General features: G+C 37.7%; 1 protein-coding gene across 4 annotated transcripts; it reads right to left on the bottom strand.

Annotated features, from left to right (window-relative positions):
• Positions 1–1461: 1461 nt before the first annotated feature.
• On the bottom strand, positions 1462–12858 carry lnpk (lunapark, ER junction formation factor). Of its 4 annotated transcripts, none has more exons than XM_044371992.1 (16): positions 12705–12858; positions 11037–11106; positions 9582–9623; positions 9095–9145; positions 8870–9006; positions 8597–8655; positions 8176–8216; positions 7741–7824; positions 7568–7619; positions 7269–7385; positions 6903–7013; positions 6495–6600; positions 5793–5863; positions 5360–5530; positions 4293–4382; positions 1462–2763 (listed from the first exon to the last, which is right to left on the bottom strand). In XM_044371992.1, exons 2-16 carry the CDS (start codon positions 11061–11063, stop codon positions 2528–2530), a joined length of 1395 nt encoding a protein of 464 aa, XP_044227927.1. In that variant the 5' UTR covers positions 11064–11106; positions 12705–12858; the 3' UTR covers positions 1462–2527. The 4 variants fall into 4 exon arrangements, with proteins under 4 accessions (XP_044227927.1, XP_044227928.1, XP_044227929.1 ...); XM_044371993.1 differs by having other exon boundaries at positions 6903–6995; XM_044371994.1 differs by lacking the exon at positions 4293–4382 and having other exon boundaries at positions 12705–12857.
• Between the last annotated feature and the right edge of the window lie 9171 nt (positions 12859–22029).

Below are 22029 nucleotides of genomic sequence, written 5' to 3'. Positions count from 1 at the left end.
AATGAACCATAAACCTCCTTAATTTGATGTTGCTATAGTGGCTACACATAGAGCAGATTACACTGTAAACTAATGAAAATAACAGCAGCAACCAAGGCAGACATTAGAAGAAAACAATTTCAATTTTAAAACACATGCTTATCTGCAGCACCATGAAAGCTACAGAACCCAAACCAGGGAAGTACCTTTAAATAGATGTGACAGTAGCAAGGCAATTATAGATTTAGTTCTAAATGTCTACAATCAAACAGTGCAGCGATACCTGACCTATAGATTAAAATATAATATGGCCAAATAAATACTAAGAAAAAAAACAGTGCAAATGAAGTCAGGAAATACAGATAAAACACCAGAGCGTTTGGCAAATAATAATACTAGTAAGAACTACAATTGGCAATAACTAGATAGGGATAAATCGGCAGTTTTAGCTCCGGTTTCTTCACCTGCCAAATGTTTAGAGGTTAAGTTTAATCAGACTACTTCTGTCTAAGTATTGTTAGCTTAGGTTGACAAGCTGCATTTCAAAGAAAAATCTTCATAAAACCAACACGACAACAAAAGCTTGATGAGGAAGTCAAATTATTTCTGTGAAGTCTGACTGATTTGGCAGACCTGATGAGTCTACATCGTCTTTCTTTCATCATTCAGTATAACCTACGAGAGTCAGTTCATACTTCAGATTTAGAAAAGCTTGCAAACAAACACATGCATCTGCTAAAAAACACAGAGTTCATTTATTGGCTGCTACACACTGTTCTGTTCTGGGTAACTGCAGTAATAAGAGGGTCATTTAACATTACTGGAAATAATTTGCTGTTGTCAAAAAAGTTACTCGGCATTTAACTTCCCTCACCGACAAAAAAGGAAAAAAAAAGGCATGAATGGTCAACAACAGTCAATGTATACGACCTCTGCTCCTAGCGAGGAGAATATTAGCTGTGTTCTGGGTAACTGCTCCCAGATACACCTTGTCTGGAATAAGCTGCTAAAACATCATGAAAAAAAAAAAAACAGTTAAAAAACCCAGCATGATATAATGCGTACATGCATCAGTGTTTGGTAAAAATGTGAGTATAACAAAGTTATCCAAGATTTTTAATCATTAGGCTAGAAGAGCCTGTATGGAGGATTAAAAATAGGAGACAAAAAAGTCATAGCAGTTCTCTCGTAACTTACCAGTACACTTGTATGCATATTCTGTAAACACGATCGATGACGTCCTGATTCACAACAGGTTTGTCTTAAAGGTGCAGTGTGTAGAATTTAGTGGACTCGGCAGAAATGAAACATGATATTCATATGTATGTTTTCATTAATGAATAATCACCTGAAAATAAGGATCACTGTGTTTTCGTTACCTTAGAATGAGACCTTTATATCTACATAGAGTCCCCTTCCAAGGTGGCCACCATGTTGCACCACCATGTTTCTACAGTAGCCCAGAACGGACAAACAAAACACTGGCTCTAGAAAAGGGCTTTCGTATTTTTCGTGGCCACCGTAGGTTCTTCTACATGCTTGGAAGGGGAGGGTGAAGTGTATTCAGCTGCTTGCAATCTGCCAACTCACCACTAGATGTCACTAAATCCAACACACTGGTCCTTTAAAATGCACTTTGTTGGATTTTATGATCTCTCGAGAACTTAAGTGAAGAATTCTGTACATTACCCAATAAAAACAATAAATAACATGTATGTGCTACACTTATATTTCCATTATGAGTAACTGTGACATTAAGCAAAATATACACAAACCGAACTGAGTGAAAAAATAAATTACCGAAATAAGAATCAATAAAGGAATTTAGATGTAAGTATGTTTGTGTTATTGCCGCATCTGAAGACAAACCATTTGTGAACCAGCAGTTATATCTAAAACACTTTTCATTAATAAAATCATACAGTGGCCAACTACTTAAAAAGAACCTTACATTATAAATTATAAACTATTGACCTATGACAGCTTGTCAGTCACCACATAAGGAGCACTATCAGCAGCCAACTACTCTATCAGGAAACAGCTTTCGGATTAAAACTACAATCATCAATCTAACACCTTCCCAGTCAACCAACCAAACTGTTAAAAGGCCATGATATGTCGGCATCATTTTTAGGCAATACGGTTTGGCAATTTTAACATACACAATTTCATAAATAAGAATTTTGATCCTCATACTGCATTATGTTCTTCATTAAGAATATGTTGCATTTATTTAATCAGCATCATCACCGTCCGTACCTGCTTTATCTCAGTATGACGGCTTTTGACTTTGAGAGTCAGGAAATTGCATCTACAATTGAATTTAGGCACACGAAAAAAATGGAAACTAAACGCTTCAAACTGAAATACAAATGAGATTGATTGAGTTTTTGGTTGCAGGGAAGAAATATATCAAACTACTATTAATGGCAATCCTTGCTCTGCCATATTGCTTTAAAATGCCACCTGTCTATCATGGCCAATACCAACACCTTTAGTCTGGACAGAATAATCAGTCCTTCCTGGTCCTCCTCTGGACTCTGTGCAACTATGATGGCTGAGATTCTGTCTCACAGGGGGCGCTGTGACTTTGTTCTGATTCCACCTTTTCCTCCTCCTCCTCCTCCTCCTCCTGAACCACTTCTTCTTCTTCTCCTTCCTCCTCCTCCTCCTCCTCTTGCTTCTGCTGCTGCTGCTGCTGCTGCTGTGGCTGCGGCTCCTCTGATTGGATCTCACTCTCTATTTCTTTGGTGGGTCTTTCCTCTTCCCCAATCTCTTTCTCATCTGAGAAGAAGAAGTGCAAGTCAGACATGTAAATAACCAGCAAGAGAAGAGACAGAAGGGTGAGAGAAAAGGTGGAGGTAAGAGAGAAAGAGTGAGCTTTTAAGATTATGTGAATACATCAAACGATTGGTTGTTGGGAGTTAAAAACAGTGATAAATCAAAGGAAATTAGCGGCATTCCTTTTGTTAAGATAAACATCAGTTAAACAAGAGTTGACTGACAACGGAGTTCAACAACAAAGCCTCATGACGGTAATTAAAACTGAAAAATATCTGTCAGCGTCAACAACAACAGAGGCTCTGCTGTTTCAGATACACATATGTCAGGAATATAATTACATTGTTAGAATCATTGCAATTCAATAAAATGATTAGCATGTTTCACTGTGGATCTAAAAAAATCAAATGAGATTCATCGACATGCACCATTATTTGCATACTTGAAGATTCATTCCGTTAAATAGAAAATAATCTGTCCAGCCTGTGGCGTAAAGGAAGACTTGTTGAGCCCTGTTTGGAAAGGATTAATATTCCAGGAGGAGATAGGCAATAAAATATTTGCTCTGTTCTTCTACTAAACTCATTGCTCTGGATCACACAGTCCAATTACAGATGGCGGTTTGTGATAATCCAAGATATTCTGAGGGAAAAATCACATGACGCACGTCACCTGCTGAACTAAAAAATGAATGGAAACACAGGTGTGGATGCATGAAATCTCAGACATATGCTTTAAAATACAAGGTGTCTGTACAGATGGGACTTAAAATTTCAGGATGAACAACATGTTCACCTAATCGGAGGTATTTGACACTGTAATTAAAACTGGGATCAAGGGAAAATGTGTTAAGATAACTAATCAGCGCTCTTATATTAAAATCACTCAAGCTCCCCTCAGGAAATATATCCCATCCAAATGGGGATTAAACACAAAAATGACACTTTGTGCACGAAATATTAGACACTGATGTTTTTTTTTTTTTTTTACATGAAGTGACTCAAACAGACACAACTCCAATCTGTTTTTGACCAAATGTAGGCGTAGAAGAGGACCAGAGGTGGTTTCTTGAGACAATTTAGACATAAATATAGTAAATTGATCAATTACAAAGTTGGTCTAAATATTTTGTACACTCAGTGAAGACCAAATCTGGGTCAAAGAAGTATTTTATTTCATGTGGCACCAAATATTTAGAGCTGATCCACCAATCCTTCATCAGATTTCAGTTAAAGCATTTACAATTGTGATTTTTTTGAACTTGAAATTGCAAATCTCTAAAGCGGATTTGTATTTGTAAAAACCATTTGACCCAAGTCTGGTGTAGTCATCCAGGAACTGCTAAAACCCATTATTGCTTTAGTGTTACCAGAAGTAGCGATTTGTGATAGGCATAGACTGTGCTCTATAATGTTATGGATAGGATTCTATAGCCAAGAAAAGTGACTCATTTGGGAGCTAATCAAATCAATTAATCAGTTCAAATTAAGCCAGATCAGACAGTGCAGGGAGAGGAGGAGAGTCTGGGGAACCTGGACTCTGCAGAGGTCGGTTCTGAGGGTTCTTTGGACTGTGCTGGATCTGGAAACTGTGGACCATATTCCACGGAGCCGGAGCCTTGGCTAGAGGCAAGATCACACTGTTAAACCCACCGGTCACTGTAATACTGCACAGTTAAGTGTGCTCACAGGTCTGACAAAGGAAATGTACTGTGGAACTTCTATGAATGTAAATTTAACGGATGCAGGATGTTGAAACAGCTGAAATGCATGCTTGATTGCTGCTGTTTCTACTTTGCACTAACGAAGAAGACACTCAAAGACATTTGTTTGCATTTTCCCTCCAACTGGTTTGATTATGTTGCACCACCATGACAACAAACAAGAAAGTTATCCTCATCTGGCAAGAACCAGGTCTGCAAGAGCATAAACTTTTCTACTGATCTCTGTATTTCAGACACTGAGAGATCACTTTTGAAGGAGATGACAGATATTCTATATATCGTGTATTTCTCAGTTTTAAAACTACAATCATAAAAACACTCTGTAGATTCCTGTAGCAGAGAAGATGATGATATTTGAAGGTGGTGCTGTCTCACCTCCGCTGGCTCCCTGCTCACTAACAACTACAAAAGGATAAAAGTTGGCATCATTAAAAGATGTGAAAAGAATCAAACACAAACTAAAGAAAAAATTCAACTGGAGCGCTACACTAAGAAGCATTTGACACAGGTGGTTAGGACACAGAGTAAGTTACATAAAAAGCAGTGTATGAGTGTGTGTGTGTGTGCGTATGCAGGTCTCTCTCAGGAGTGTAGCAAACATGTTCAAAGTCTCAACCAATTTTCTCAGTTGCCTTTCTTTTTGCCTGATCTCAGACATTTATTTCAGTCCATCTCTGATTGTTCCTCCAATGTGTAGAACCTTTTATTTTTCTACAATTTCAGCATCAGTCTTAATTAGGACTTCCCTCCAGAATTGCTCTTGACTTTAACACACTTAAACACATCTTTTTGCTTTTTTTCCCAGACCTGAGGAGACCTGATTGGTCTTGCTTGCTGATTGTGTGTGTCTGTTTGTGTATGTGTGTTCTTCTGTACCTCCAGAAGGGGGCGTGCTCTCCTCTGTGTCTGTCCCAGAACGTGGTGTTGGTCCGGGGGAACGTGATTCTGCACGCAGCCTCCTCTCGTAGCTAAACTCTGGAAGCCTGGGAGCCTGAGGGCGGGTTTTCCTAGCTGGATTCAGGAAGTAGCAATATGCACAACGAAAGGCTGGGGAGAGGAGAATAAAAGAGAGAGAGAAGGAGACAGAAAACAAGAGCGAGCGAAACAGAAAGAGGCAGTATTAGAGAGGAGATTGCATCAGTTTACCCAGTAGGACAAAGCCCAAGTATCAAGATTCCCCTGGTCAATAATCCCAGTTTGTCTTACAATGATCTCCTGAAGTTTGTAATCTCAAAAACTTCACTTGCATTACGTTCTCTCTTAATGGTCCTTCTCACTAAATGTGGTAGTGTGTTTCTGTCTCTCTTACCTAGATACTCAAACTCTTCTTTCAGAGCCATGCCGTTATGAGAGAAACACTGTTGGCAGATCAATGCGTATCTGTAGGAAAGAAGAAAGATCAGTGGGAGAGAGACTGCTTGAGATCATAAATCTGTGATGTTCGGTGTATTCCAGGAGTTATTTCACAATAGTTAAATCTCTAGTTATCTGCCCCTACGTCAGTCAGTGATTACCTGTTTGCCCAGAAGACGTGTACCTCTGTGCTTTACTTTTCAATAAAAATATGGCCAAATATGTACAAGCTAAATAGAAAAGTATGGGGTCTGTCTGTGATCAAGGGTTCCACCCAACTCTCGTAGGAAAAGTTGGCGGTGTGTGCCATCTGCGGGAAAGGACATTAAAAGCTTCTGCAATTATAATACTGACAATGAACTGCAGCCTTTTTTTTCCTTTTCACAGTAGTTGTAGTTATTAGTTATTTTTCCAGTAGGAAGCAACATCAACATGTCTTCATCTACAGGTCTAAACTAATACAATTTGATACTGATCTAGTACTATAGATGGGGCAGGTTAGCATGTATAGAGGTAGTCTGACAACGACTAAACACCACTCCCTTGTGGAGAATCTGCAGACTGCTAAATAAACGTGAAAAGGACGTGACTTGTATGTTAGGAGCTACATCCATGAGGTGCTTCAGATCTAAAAAAAAAAACAAAACACTGTCTTTACCTGTTCTGTGGTCCATCCCCTACCAGGTACTCAACGACTCGGTCCACGGCTCCTCTGTCTTTGGGCAGAATGGGTCTTGCTAATGGAGGACCTGGAGGATGCATGCCTGCAATAACACACACGGAGATTATTATACACACACACACACACACACACACAAACAGAGAGAAAATGCATTGCTCTTTTTAAATTCAGGAATAATTTAGTGTGTATATTTGGATGGTTTAAGAGGTTTATATTTATTTCTACAGACTTCTGATGTGTACTGCCATTCTGGTGGGGCCTAAACCAGGTAATTGGATCAAACAAACCCCAAATTTAAATCACAGAAACCAGCTACAGCTGATAATTCCTCTTTCATACATAAATACACACTGTTATACAAGGATGTACTACATTTCAACCTACCGACACCAGGTATAGGGGAGCAGGGGGTCCTGGGTACTGCCCCCTGCAGGACAGACGCAGACAGTGCAGATCTCTCTGGTGGTCCTCCTGGAGCTGAGAGAGGGACAGGTTCTGGAGGGAGAGCGACATGTAATAAAGACACAGACTGATGTCTAAAAGAATTGAGTCAAAGGCAACTGGTCTTGCTGTTTATTCCAGTTGCCTTTGACTTCGCCCGTAGCCTGGCCGACTGAGGGTCCGCAGGGACCGGCAAGAGATGTGACTTGTAATGTTCCTCGGTGAAACATCACAACTGACAAGCTCCCGGTGTCTACTCACAGACAAACTGTGATCCTGCAACATAAGTATCTCTGTTTGTCCCCTTACCCACAGGTGTGCCCCCTGGTCCCAATGGGGTCTGTGCTCCACGTTGGGGAGTCATTACCATGGCAGCTGGGGTGCCCATTGGCATGGGTCTCATCGCCACCCCCCTCTGCCGAATCTCTGAGGAGAGGAAAGGAATTCATTAAGAAAAATTCTTTTGCGGAGAAAATAATTTAATGTGTATCCCTTTGTTGTATTTCAGTAACAAGGAATCGTTGGCCTGAGTTCCATCAAACACCGCACATTAAATTTGAAATGTCACGCTTTTATCTTTTGGTTGTGTATTTCTGCATGTGTTGTACCTTGTCCCGGTCTGGGAGTCATCTGAGGACGCACCGGAGTCGACTCCAGCTCCTGCAACATAGCAACAGTGAACAAAACCGACAAATGTCAAACAAAACAAAAATAAAATACAAGGTACGATTAAGAAACATTCAGACAAAACAAAAAAAAAAAACTAGACAACAGCACTCACAGCTTTCTTCTTAGCTTCGGGATCAAAGCGTTCCAGGATGAGTTTGGCGTTTTTGTACGTCTCCGTTTCCATCACTTCCTCGAGCTGGAAGCATAAAGCAGGGAAACTTTAGTTCTAACATGCAGACTGAATTGTGTTCTCTCGGTTAAAACACAAAGGAGAATCATGGCAAACCTCAGACAGTCATTCATCTGATGTCGGGCAAAGCCTGAATGAATATATACAAGATAATAAACCCAGAAAAAAAGGTTTTGACATGAGTCAAATCAGCTGTAATGACCAGCTTGTTTGACAAATCATCATGCTGATGACAAGAAATACTATTTTACATATGAAATAAAGATCAAAATGTTGCACTCCTGCATCCCCTAACATCCCAACTCTCTTTAAACAAGTCAGTAAAAAAGACACAACTGTGAAGGATTTGACACTTACAATCTTTTTTTTGGCAACCTTTAAATCTTCTAGTTTATCATCTAAAAAAGAAGCAGAAACAACTTTAGTTAATTAAAAAAACAAAATCTATTTCATTTCCATTCACTTCTGCTCTGAAAGGCAATATGTCAAATATATTCAGAAATGGTGTATTCTTAATACAAGTTAATGAGTTTGTATTACCAAGTGATTGATTTTTGATGTTTAGAACACAAAAGCTGTTTGTCTTTACAGGCAGACTATAAAATCAATGTAGTATCATATGTTGCTATTCCACATATGAGTTAGCAGAATAGTTTACCACTGTAAGAAATGTGTAACAGTGTGGTGAGTCCGTCATGAGGTTTGTCTTGAAATTAACAAAAGCCTGAAAAGGACATAGGAGGTTTTAACTGAATGAAGGGACTGACAGACAACTTACTGTTTCTCTCAGTGCGTTTGGAAAAGATAAAAATCAACAACTTCCTGATGAACCACACCCTGGTGAAGACAGTCCAAGAGAGAAGCAGTTATTCCTCATTATCAACATCCGATTAAAACTTGTCAACTAACATAAGAACAAACAAAAGATATATTTGTATTTGCTCACTGTAGAGCATAGAAAATTCAAGGACTTAAAAACCAGATTTAAAATTACACATCTGTACTTTGCAGAGGATTGTAAAGCATCTTGGAGAACAGCACAGACACTCACAGCACTGGGTATATGAAGAAAGGCAGGGCCATGGCTAGTCTCTCCAACCATTGTTCAGGTAGGTAGAGACAGTAGACGATCAGAGAGACCAGCAGGTAAAGAACCGACGAGTAGAAAAGCAACCAGCCAACCCACAGCTGCAGAAAGATGCACACAAATACATTGATGAGGAAAAGGAAACCAAACAATCTGAGAGTGTCACTGTTCATATTTTGCTGAATTTACCTTTTGCAGACGCTGGTTTTTGGCTCTAAACTCCTCCAGCTCTTTAATCTCCTACAAGAGATAGATGGAGGTTAAAGGTTATTTAAACACTGACAGATAATCAATCTTCAATAATCAAATGTTACGTAGAGTTCACAGTCTTTCAGTTTCCGGGAGAGGGATTTGCTTTTTCTGCTTTCTCATTTCATTTGGGATACTCATTTATGAGTTATGGTTTCAGCTCGGTGCCGCATCCCTTCTTCATTAAACAAGTGACCTTTCTCATGACTCAGGATCAATAAAAGTTAACTCAGTAACTATGCTGACTAAAACATGGAATTTCTGCCTCATGTTCAGTTACGTTCATCCCCTTTTTTCAATAATCCAGGCCACAGCTGACTGTATAACCCCATTAAGAAAAGGTCATTTGCAAACTTGTAGGTATACATCTTCTATGCTAAAAGCAACGTGTGAATACATAAAATCAGACACAATATTTAGTCAGTACCTTGTCCAAGTTCTCCAGCTGCTCAACTGTTGTTGGCTTTGTCTGGATGGGTAAAGATCAGAACAACATCATTAGAACAATGAACACTGAGCTTCTCAGTGTCACTTCCAGCCAACACATTCAGAACTGATTAATTCATCAGTAAACAATCAAACCCGTTCCTGTAAACCCAACACTAGCTAGTGACTTATCAAAGAGTCCTGGTTCATGGAAATATTTCGACCTCAAGGACAGTAAATAAAAGCAGATGTGATGTACAAAAGTATGTGTTTTCCCTTGTTTTCTCTCTGTCTTAGAGCCCGACCGACACTGGATTTTTTTTTGGCCGATGCCGATATGCAGGAGTAAAAAAATTCCAATATCGATATATCTGCCAATATTTTATATCTATATTTATATATCACATTTTTTTTGCGATGATCCCTCAAATATCAAACACTTGTAACAAAGATATGCAAAAGAGGCAGGATGTTTTACAGTTTAACGATAAAATAAATGATCCAAAATGACATCAGTGCACTGAAAGAGTAAACTTCACTGGGAATTAAATTATTATAAATAACTATAAATTAAAAAAAGACACAAATAGAATATATATAAGATTATATATTAAGGTCAAATATACATAAAATGCTGCCTATATGACTTTAAAAAATAAAAAACATCGGTGCATATCTGACAACATATACGCCGATATCAATATACCACAATATATCTGGGATAAGCCAATATCGTCCAAAAATATCAGCCAGCAGATATATCGGTCGGGCTCCACTCTGTCTCTCTTCTTCTATTTCCCTTTGGCTTCTCTAGTATGTCTAAAAATAGTGAGTGAATTTAATCCAGCTCGAGCAGAGGGTTCTGTGAGGTGACGACTATCACCACCAAATTGTCTCAAATACTGTCATCACACACAGGAGGAACACAAGACAAAACTCTATTATCAATCCGTGTTCAGACATAACTTTTTGTCTCACTGTTTAAAGCTTGTGAAGTAAAATAATTTAACTGTCAAAATAAAAGATAGAATTTATGTGAGTCTTTCAACACATTCAGGCGCTGTGTGTTTATCAAAATGTTCAATCGTGTAGACACAGTGGAACAAAACTAGAATTAATGATGAAGTGCATCAGATTTCAAGACTATTGTAGCAAATTTTGAGAAAACTGCCAAAGAAAATGAATGAATAAAACTAAAAAAATCAAATGTTACTGTTTCAACAACTTGGCTGACCAGGGTAGAGGGTCAGTCTTATTGATCTCTGTCTATCTGCAATTGTTGCCTGTATATTTTGGAGCTTATTTAAAGATTTTACTGTTACTGGTTGAGGCTCTGCATGATTTGTCCCCTCTTTATTGATCAACCCTCGTAAATCCTTGTGATGCAAAATAACCTTTTAAATGTCAGTGCCAGGACTTTTATGACTTAACTCTTCCTTTTCTTTCATCCGCTTACCTTCCATCGGGATATCAGAGCTCCCATATCTGTAAATTACAGTAGTTTCCTCTTTGATTCCTTTGGTTCACTGTGAAACAGAAAGTCTCTGTTAAACAGGTAGACAAAGCACATAATTATTGCTGTTAAAGTTGCATAACTTATGCTGCTAATGTTTAACACCACATTTAAACCTTTCTATGACTTTTGCACTTACATCATCACAGGATTTAGCAAGCTGCCTATAGAATAACTGGGCACAGTGACGGCTATTGTTGTTGAGGATTTACTGAGAAAATCTTTGCAAAGGGCCCTTTATATAAATTCAGGAGTAACATAACATAAAGCTGCACAGTACTGACAGATAATCTACTGCGAAGTTGGACTTTGCTTAAAAGAGTCTGACATATGAGGTGGTTCACGTGGAATATCATGTGCTTTGTACGAGGCAAAAATCAACCTACTATGAGCGGCTCTAGTTTTATCTCACTGTATAAAAGGGCAACGTCTCACCGGTGACGACTACAGCTGCAACGATTAATCGATTAGTTACCGACTATTACATTAATCGCCAACTATTTTGATGATCGATTAATCATTTTGAGCCATTTTTTTTTAGAAGAAAATTTCCACATTCTCTGATTCTAGCTTCTTAAAACAGAATATTTTCTTATTTCTTTAGTCCTTTAAGATAGCAAACTGAATATCTTTGGGTTGTGGACTGTTGGTCAGGACAAAACTAGAGATTTGGGAAACAATGATTGCCATTTTATAGACAAAAACACTAATCGATTAATCGTGAAAATAATCGACAGATTAATCAATAGTGAAAGTAATCGTTAGGTGCTAGTTATGTCAACAACTAGGACTCTTAAACAGGATGTTATGTATCCTGCAGGACATGACTCAGTCATTTATACTGTGGCCTAAAGGCTGCTGTTGTGTTGTCTTTAGTGGGGAAACCAGTAAGAAAAGTTCAGTGCTTATCATAATATGAGTGAGCCAAATAAAACAAAAACAAAAACTGTATGTCTTGCAAAGCTTATTAGCAAAATGTTCATGTTCTAATTTTACTGGTTTGCACCCTTGGCAATAACACTTTTTCCCCAAGTAAATAACTTAAAGTCATGCTAAACTAATGATCTTGTAAAAATGTTAAAAAGTCAACTTTTGTAATCTAAGAGGGTAAATTAACTAACAACCCTCGGGTTTTAGTACTAGGGTGGTCACCAGACATAAATGTTTGTAATGTTACAACATCAGCTAGCTTTTGTCCTTAAGACTCTCCATTCATAACTTAAACGGTTTGCAGGTAAATAAGTCGGTTTCCTGTTTAGCATTGTCCTGTTACATGAGAACAATAAACAATAATATAATTTCACCTTAGCAACTGGCTAACGTTAACTGCTCCATAACACTGGACATTTCAAACCGCTGCTAGCAAGCTACAGTAACGTAATCTAACCATCATTATAACAGGTAGAGAGGCTATTCACCTGAATTTAACTTCACAAATACCTTTTGTGTGAATTAAACAAAAATATAGCTTACACGTTTGAACGCTGATGTTGTCAACTAGCTAGCTACAACAATAATAACAGACTAGTAACGTTACGGAGGTCCCCAGCAGGCATGCTGTCGGTTAGACTGGTCATCATTAATAGGACTTTAATTTAAATAAGTACTTACGTTAGGTGGTGTTTCTATGTTTCTGTTAGCGGGTCATTTAGTCACGTTAGCGCAGAAACAAGCAAACTGTAGACTTTAGCGCTCAGTTCTGCTCTGTGACCTAAACTGACATCTCTATTGCAAAGAGAGTTGGCGCGGCGTGTTGTCGACGTAGCTGACGTAACCCGGGAGCAGAGGTTGGTTTGTTTCCCAGAGTCCTTTGCGTTGTAGTCTTTTTCTGCCCTTCGCTGTTTTGATATGCAGACTGCCCTCCGTTTTCACAATGTTAGGAGGGTTTAGGCTCAGGATGAAGACTGCATTCAATAACTACTTATGACTACTATTATATCAACTAATAGCTAAATTTTAAAAATTATATATTCATTAGTTGATTTTAATTTGTCCTAAATATCACCGTCTTTCAAAAACTGGAGACAGAGACACATGAGCCACACGCACTTATGTGATTCATTTATTTTATACATTTTTGCATTTAATAATTCATTACATATATGATGAAAGGATCATATAAATCATATAATGATGAAAACTCAAACTGAAGTAATAAATGACCACAGCAGTTACTGAGCAGATCATCAAATAATTAATATTCACAACAATGAATATTCAAACATCAAATTATGATATTCAGTCATTTAAAAAACAAACAAAAAAAACCCATTACAATTAGATAGGTCAACTAATGAAAGGTAAGTCACTAAATAATCAATATAAAGGTAGAATAATAGCCTATAAAGTCAGTCATCCACAATGAATAGAGTCCAAAAAAGAACCTCAACACACATTCAATACTGTTAAATACCGCAGATTATAGCTTCATGTTTGTTTGTTTTTTAAAGATGTAGGTCAGAATCTCGCCACTAGCTGTCGCAATTTCATTAGGCTTTCATGAGGGCTGTCACTCATCATTGGATATGTTGGTTTGTTATTTGAAAAGGATGAAAATAAAAGTGCTCCTGGTAGCCTATTGCTCATTATTTTGTCTTAATACGTCATATGTTTGACTCAGTAAATCAATTATTCTAAAAAGATGATAGTCTCATTGTAAATATTCATTATTTATGTAGCCATTCATTACTAGGGGCATTTGTTATTTCATCAGTTTGAGTTTCATCATTCTGATCATTACTTCATAAAAAATGACTTCAAAGATGACAAAAAACAAAACTTAAATCCTACTGACACCTGCATGACCAGGTGATTTCTGCTCCGTTCGCACCATAACAGTGCATCCATTATGTCTCTCATTGCAGTCTCTATTATTTTTCCAATATAAATAAGGATAGCAGGCATGCAACAGATGACCTTTTATCAACATCTGCATAGGCTATTGCTTACACAATTACACAATAATAACAGAGCTCAGTATAAAACCATAACACATATTCTGTCCACCACTGAGGAAGAGAAGCTGGCCTGCTGTATGTCTAATGTACTCAAGGGAGCGCTAGGAACCTCTCTTTTACCCATCTGACATTAAGATCAAGATAATATCCCATGCAATAATGCTATCATTGTTCTTTACAATAACGGCTCAGTAGACATCTTTATCATAATTTACAACATATAACTGCAAACAAGCAAATCAATTCACAAGGTTTTTAAGCCACAAACTGGAAAATCTTCAGAGCAGTTACCTTATAATGTGTAAATTTTAAACTAGAAGTCATTCTTGCTGCTGCTAACTGTTTTGACATGTGCTCATAAAGTTTCAAGTCATCAAATGAGACAGCTCCATAATTACTCTAAAAATATTGATAAGTCTTGAATATCATCGATCAAATACGACATTTCAAAGTTTGCATAATGTTCAGTTTGCATAGACTAATGCCCTGCATGGCAACATTAGTGTACTAAATGTCTGCCCATCATCCTTGCTCTGAACAATTCAGTTGAATGTTTAAAGGACACTGTGTGCCCTTTGTCAGAAATCTTCCACATGTACTGGAAGTCACATGGACTGTAAGTGTAACCATAGATTTCCTTGAATGTAAATATGGGTAACAAATTCATAGTGACTTCTTCTTAAAGGAAATTCCCCCTTTCAGTGTCTCAGTTTCACTGCATTCTGGGAGTTGTTTAGTGTTGATCTGGACAGAAACACACAGACATACACACACACACACACACACACACACACTCAATGTATGTTTCCATAGTGGTCCACTGTTGTGAAGTCGTGGAATCTCCCAAATATTTAGAAGCATTCTCGCAACTCCCAGCTGAGCTGTTTCAGATTAAGCTGCGGTGTGCAGAGATTTGGCCTTCAGCTTTAATGCTCACAGCTTCCTCTGGAGTCTGAAGAGTTATGGGCCTAATAAAACCCTCTTTTTTTCTCCCGCTCTCTCTCCTTCTCTCTCTCTCTCTCTCTCTCTCTCCCTCTATCTCGCTCTCTTTCTCACATAAACACAAATACACACACACAAACACACACACACACACACACACACACACACACACACACACACACACACACACACACACACACACACACACACTGGCTGTTGATGTATATTATAACTGATGAGTATTCCTGACCCCGATGTTATTTCCGTTTCATTAACCCATAATAAATTAAATACCCAGAATGAAAATGAACAACAGGGACTTTTCCAACTCACCAGTATACCCCACTTAAACAAAGTACACACACACACACACACACTAATTGCATTATGGAACAAATGGATGGTTGCAAAGTCACTGAACACCACAGCAGTAATCACATCACGTGCGTGCACAGTGTATCTGGCAAAGTAAAAATGCAATAAAATAAATAAAATGGTCACTCATGTTAGTATTCGTTTGAAACTGGCGTGCATTAAAGGGAACAGATCAATGTGTATTTTCATCTTTGCGTGATTTGCAAGACAGTCTAGAGATTTACTGATGTACTTACTTTAGTTTAGAAGATTTATTTTTAATAAGCATCTAAGATGAGACTGATCTGAGAATAAATATAATTGTAATGCCAGAAAGATGTCCTGTTGCGCATTGTGGCTTTCTTGTTCGTTGTGGGTTTTCCTATTTCTGTATTTGGATTTTTTTTTTCTTTGACATGCTTGTCTTAAAAGTAAAATTGGACACAAAATTTTAGATGTCATCTCCAGCTACGTGGCACCTTCTATCTATTCCTTATCTGTCTATGAATTTCAAGCTGAATTAGAATAAAATCTATATCTTTTTGTGCGTTTTTCCTGCGCAGTCTTACCCTTTCCTTATTAAAAAAAAATCTCTCACATGCATTAGCAAATATTCATATGTTGTTCGATTGTAGACCTCAATGAGTATCATTTGATATTATGACATGAGCATCAATGTCGTCTCTCTCCATATGTCTAGAATCCTTTATGCAGGTCTCTCCGGTGAGGATGAAAGGCTTTTTTGCATGACACCATTTGCCTGCCTGGCTCACTTTTATTGACTGCACAGTTCGAGTGGACGGCACATGGTTCAAAGACACTTAAGTTTAGGGCGGTAGACCATTTATTGGACTTGGCAATCAGTGTGAGTCTGTCAAAAAAACAGGGAGACACCTGCTTTAGGACAGATGTCCATGCCGACGCTTGGACGTGAGTTTGGTCTGGATTTGCTGCTGTTCGGGCCTTTCATCCACCTACTACAAGGTAAGCCTCCTTTATCCTGCTGAAAATCAAAAGGAGATTGTATGAATGAATGAATGTATGAATGAATGCATGAATGAATGAATGAATGAATGAACTTTATTCATATAGCACCATTCATGCACAGGATGCAGCTCAAAGTGCTTTACAAATCAGCAGCAAAAACAGTTTAAAACCATACACATGCACAAGATCAGTGATAGCAGTGACATCAATAAGCTTTAATAAAACTAAGTTAAGGGTGTGTCTGTTCGTTGGTCTTTTAATATGTTGAATACAATCAAAAGAGTCAATGAGATTTAAACACTCTGAGGCCTTTGAGTCTTCGCGTTGATCCAACATATAAGTTAAAATCTCCATTAAGATTTAAATCGTCAAAATTGGTACAAATACGGGATAAAAATTCGGAGTATTCAGATAGAAAGTTTTCATTGTGTTTGAGAGGACGGTAGATGGTGACGGGAAGTGCTGGAGTATCATTTGGCCTCCGGAGTGATACAGTTACATCTTCAAAGGAGGAGAAAAGACCGAGCTCGCACAGCTTTTTCCCACTTTTTAAAAATGAACATTCAATCCTTTATTTAACTATTTTCATTCATTAATATTTAGGTTTTAACCATTATATTCCTTTGTGCTCTTTATTGTTTACTCACCCTGAAACGCGGTGTCGACTAACCTTAATATTCCAGTAAATTTTCTCTACTTTTTAACCTGCATTTGAACTGAATGTACCGCAGCGCCTTGATATTTCAAACAGAAAATGCCTAATAGGCTAAAAAAGTTTGATTCGTTTGCTGAAAATAAAATAAAAAAAATAACTGTGGCCTACAAACGATTGCAGTTATTATAATAATTATTATTATAAAGGCCTATAGTCCACTATAGGAGCAGGCCCTTAACAACTGTTAAAGTGGAAAATAACACAGGACTAAATAGTCTCAGTTTACGTGACAGGTATAATTTCTCGACCTAGTTACATAATTCAAATCATTCATTTCAAATCTATATACTTTATAGTGCTAAGTGATAACAGGTAATTGATGTTAATAAACGACTACTACTAACAATAATAACCATTTGAATATAAAAAAAAATAATAAATAAGTCCAGCCAAGCCTTTAATAATCTTCCAGGCTGCACGGAAAATATTTTAATGGCCTATTTTGGTTTCAAGATCAGCCAACTACAGACCCACTCTTTTATTACACTTAATTTATCTGAGCTTTTTTTTTCGGAAGGGGTTTAATGGTTTGGGCCTATATTTTAAATGAACTGAGGCCTTCGTCTACATTTCTCGTTTCACGTTTCAAATGTTATAAGCCAGAAATGAGACAGCCTGAACAGTCATAAAATCTCAGATCTAAATCCGGTGTGTTCATCTATTTGATACTAAAATGACGTCAACACTGTGGCGCAACAACAATACAGAAGAGAAGCCACGTTATTTCACTTTTTAAAGCTTCGTTTATTCATTCGCTCTCTGTCGGCTGTAGTTGCCGTTCGTTGACCCTAAATTGGTGTAACTGAACATAAAAGCATAAAGCTAAAGTGAGAATAATTCATTAGCTGTTTTTACACTTTTAAAGGCGTTTTATACAAACACACACAACCTGACGTAACACACAACACAGGCGCATTCACATCCAGAAGCATGCAGCATGTTTACTAGAGGTCATCACATGTTTTCTGGGTTGTTAACTATTAGAGCAACTGTGATGTGGTCCAGTAATTAACCATTTAACATGTTCAGTATATAATCAGATCAAAAACAGGGGAAGAAGTTGTAAAAAAAAAAAAAAAAAAGAACAGACAGGCCCTAATGGAAGGGTTTTCCATACGCATGTCCCTGTGCTGAGCATTCAGGTCTTTTCATTAGATATAAATATTTACTGTTCAACAAACGGGAAAAAATCCCCAAACACTACAAAGGTATTTATACTGCACTCCTTTTTCTTCAGGGGTTTCTGGTGGAGCCATTTTCAGCTGATTTAATGACTTACATCTGCCTATGATTTGTGATGACCTAAATATAGCCATCATGCACATTTCAGGTCTGCATCTGGTTTGTTCATTTGACTTGAGTTTTAGCACCAAAAAGGACTTTAATGCTACAAAGTAGAATTCGCACCAAATCACCCACGCTTACGAGATGTAACACCGAGATCACAAACACCGAGCTAAGAGTGAGTTGATGTACAGAATCTATATATCAGTTACCTGGAGTCACTCTAGTTCTGTGAGTGTAGCCTAAGGGTGTCACTGTTTTCACTAATAAGCCACGACTACCAGGCAAACTAGTGATGGAGATGTTTCCTACTGTGATGTGTCTAAATGTCTCCTGTTCATACTGACCATTAGAAGATCCCTTCATGATGCACTTACAATCTAAGTGATGGGTGGATACTCCTCGTTTTGTGCAAAAATGTATTTAAAAGTTTATCTGAAGCTAATATGAAGCTTCAGCCGCCACAATTAGCCAAATCAAGTAGATATCTTTCAACCTTACAGTCTTTTTAGTGTCAAAGTCCCTCTTTTTGTTACTATACTTCCACCGCAGCTCAACAGGAAAACACTGTCTGATAAATACAAAGAGGGAATGTGATGCTAAAAAGACTGTAAATGTGGGAGATATCCACTTGATATGACTAACTCAGACTGCTGAATATAAACTTCAGAAAATACATTTTTGCCCAAAACCGAGGCCTGTAGATTTTGTCGCCCATCACTTAAACATAAAGCACATTTGAAGGGATCTTTTAATAGTCAGTATGAACAGGAGAAATGATTACAGTGAGGAAAACCTCTTTCAGTGTTAATATATTGTTTTAAGACAGACTTGAAAAATTGTGAACCATCCTTTAACTATCATGTATTATTGTTCTTATTCTTATTCTTATTCTTATTCTTATTCTTATTCTTATTCTTATTCTTATTCTTATTATTAAAATGGGGTGCTTGAGGGTGTTCCAGGGCATCCCCAGCAAAAAATATCTATAAGCAAAAATCTTATCAGATGGGGGTCTGTGGTCTAATATGTATCAGTTTAGGGGTCCTAGATGTGATAAAGTCTTAATCAACTTCAATGTCACATTATATTCTTTCTGACAGTCATCTTAGTTCACACACATCTTTATCCAGTAACACTTTCATGGAGTCAGCAGAGCCTATGGGCTCATCAAAGGCCATATCAGAATCGCACACATTATATGGTCCGCATACATCGAGGAGATCAAAAAGATGATTCCGGGTATGAAGTGTCAGTGACTATTCCATAAGGACAACACACTTTTGTCTCTCAGCGAGATGTCCTCATGGTGAGTGAATGCATGAAATAGGAAATGTCTTTTGATTAGACACATATTTATTAAGCAATAAATGGGAAAATCCCCCACCACAAGGTTTTCCTTTAACATAGCTCATACATCATGAGGACATGACTAAGATGTAACCTGAGGACAACTGCTACAGTATAACTAACCACCTCTGTTAAGATACTGACTAACACTACTGCTGCTGCTGCTGCTGCTGCTCCCAATAGCTTATATTATATTACTGTTAATACTGGACTAATACTGTTACTGCTGCTGGCCAGCTTGTCTGCTAGTAGCATTGGTTTGAATTTTAGATTATTCTCAAATTTGTGCCGAGTTTAAAAAACTTTAAATGGTTTGGCCCCTCCTGTGTACACTTGCTCAGTAAGTTCTATTAGATCCTCCAAAATATCCTCTATACGAGATAGTACCAGACCATTTCATCAGTCAGCTTTCTCTGTCAAAGCCACAACTCAGTGGAATGTCCAACCCGATGATATGAAGAGCTGCATTTCCATCAGCACGTTCAAAACTAAATTAAAAAAATCTGCTAAAAACTACTCAGCACTGTAACCGCTGACTCTAAATTCCATCTCATGGTCTTCTCATGGACGCAGATAATCTTGCTTTTATTTTGACAAGCTTCCATTATTAATTTCTAGTTGACATTGTGAGTGTGTGTGGTGTGCTGTTGTGTGTAGCTTTGTATTTTGTATTATGTGTGCTGTGTGTTTTTTGCTTTCTGCTGTTATATGTTTGAATTGTGAGCTGCTGAAGGGACTGCAGATGAAAATTAGCCATAAGCTAACTCTGGTACAACACATCAAATGGTAACATTAATGTTTAACACTCTATATGATCCCAATAAATGCAATACAGTACTGCTGCTACTAGTACTACTACTCCAACAAATACTACTACTTGTACTGCTACTAGTCACCAGCCAGTATTTACTGCATTCACAAAGGCTGCTGTGAGTATATGACCAGCGACTGCTACTACAACCACTGCTACTATCACAACTGTAGTACTACAACAAGGCTGCTATCGCCAGTAATAACACTGATAATTTTGCAAACAATATATATAGAAGATATTTTTTTAAATATATTTTTATCTATATGACGTATGTCAAACAACGGTCTGAAGACAGAGAGTTGGAAAGATCAACTTCCAAACAGTATATATTATATTAAGATTTAACGAAAACCTAGTTTGTAATTGCTGTGATTCATAAAATCCACCAATAAAAGAAACATAAATGAACATGTCTGCAAAATAACGGGCTGATTATTGAATTTCATTACGTGTTTGCATCAAGTTTTAACATGAAAGCAACTTTGCAAGATTTCTCACACTGCTAAAAACAAAATTCAGCTGTTTTGGTGTGCAAATCAACAAAACTAAAGTTGCTGAATACTGTCATAAAACACACTTATCAGAGTCAATATTTGTCCCTTAAAAATCAGGAAAGTTAGAATTATTATTTTCTCCTAAACAAGTCATATTTCACATAAATTTTGACCCTAAATACCTTGTTGTCACTGGAGTACAGGACTGTATTCTACAGATAAATCAGAGTTTGCTCCGGCCCTAAATTATACTTTACAACAAGCCAATTGATTTATTTTTGTCTCTCAAGCTACGATAAAAAAGTATGAAAGGAAGCAAAAACAGACCCCAAACAGCTTTCACTCTCCTGAGCTGAAAAGATGAGATGTTTATTGGACTCTGCCCAAAGGCACATGAGACGAGATGGATGATTTCTGAGTATAAAAACTTCTAAAAGGACTAAGTACATTTAGCCCCAAACTAAGCCTTCCTCATAAATGTTCAGAATGAGCTTTGAAATTGAAATTCCTTTGAGACTTGTTTGTTCTCCTTCCATTTCCAAGAAAATTCAAAGAAATTTGCTTTGGACGTCAGGTGTGGTTTTACAGGTCAGAAATATCCAGGAAAATCTTGTGATGTTCACACACCCGTAGAGAATCAATCTGCATGCAGAGGAGTGTTTTTCTTTGTGCCTGAAAAACACACTGTTATTATACATACAGTATACAGAACACTCTTATGACTTCTGTCTGTTTTCCCTGTAAGATTTGTTTTATTACCACAATCTATTTGTATTATAGCATGTCATAAAGTCAGACTTAGTAGTTTTTGCTTGTGTGTGTGTGTGTGTGTGTGTGTGTGTGTGTGTGTGTGTGTGTGTGTGTGTGTGTGTTTGGGGCTGGCCAGGCTTGGATTTGACATGGCCTAAGTGCAAAAACATGCAGCCCTGCAAACATGGTTTCGTTAATTGTACTCAGCAGACCCAGTGTGGGCAGGCTCAAGGTCAAAGACTCTGTTCTCCTCACTTTCCGGAGGACATTGAGAGATGTTTCATTGTGG

This window comes from Thunnus albacares, chromosome 14, assembly GCF_914725855.1.
Source record: "Thunnus albacares chromosome 14, fThuAlb1.1, whole genome shotgun sequence".
In the NCBI taxonomy this organism is placed as follows: domain Eukaryota; kingdom Metazoa; phylum Chordata; class Actinopteri; order Scombriformes; family Scombridae; genus Thunnus; species Thunnus albacares.
This window is presented reverse-complemented; position numbering and strand designations above follow the sequence as displayed.

Bases quoted from the DNA above. Each gene is read 5' to 3' on its own strand.
- lnpk (XM_044371992.1), bottom strand. From the start codon at position 11,063: ATGGGAGCTCTGATATCCCGATGGAAG. The intron at 7,386-7,567 runs GTACAACACATG...TCCTCTCCTCAG, and splicing joins GACTCCCAGACCGGGACAAG to AGATTCGGCAGAGGGGGGTG. The intron at 5,531-5,792 runs GTAAGAGAGACA...TCCTCTCCCCAG, and splicing joins AGAAGAGTTTGAGTATCTAG to CCTTTCGTTGTGCATATTGC.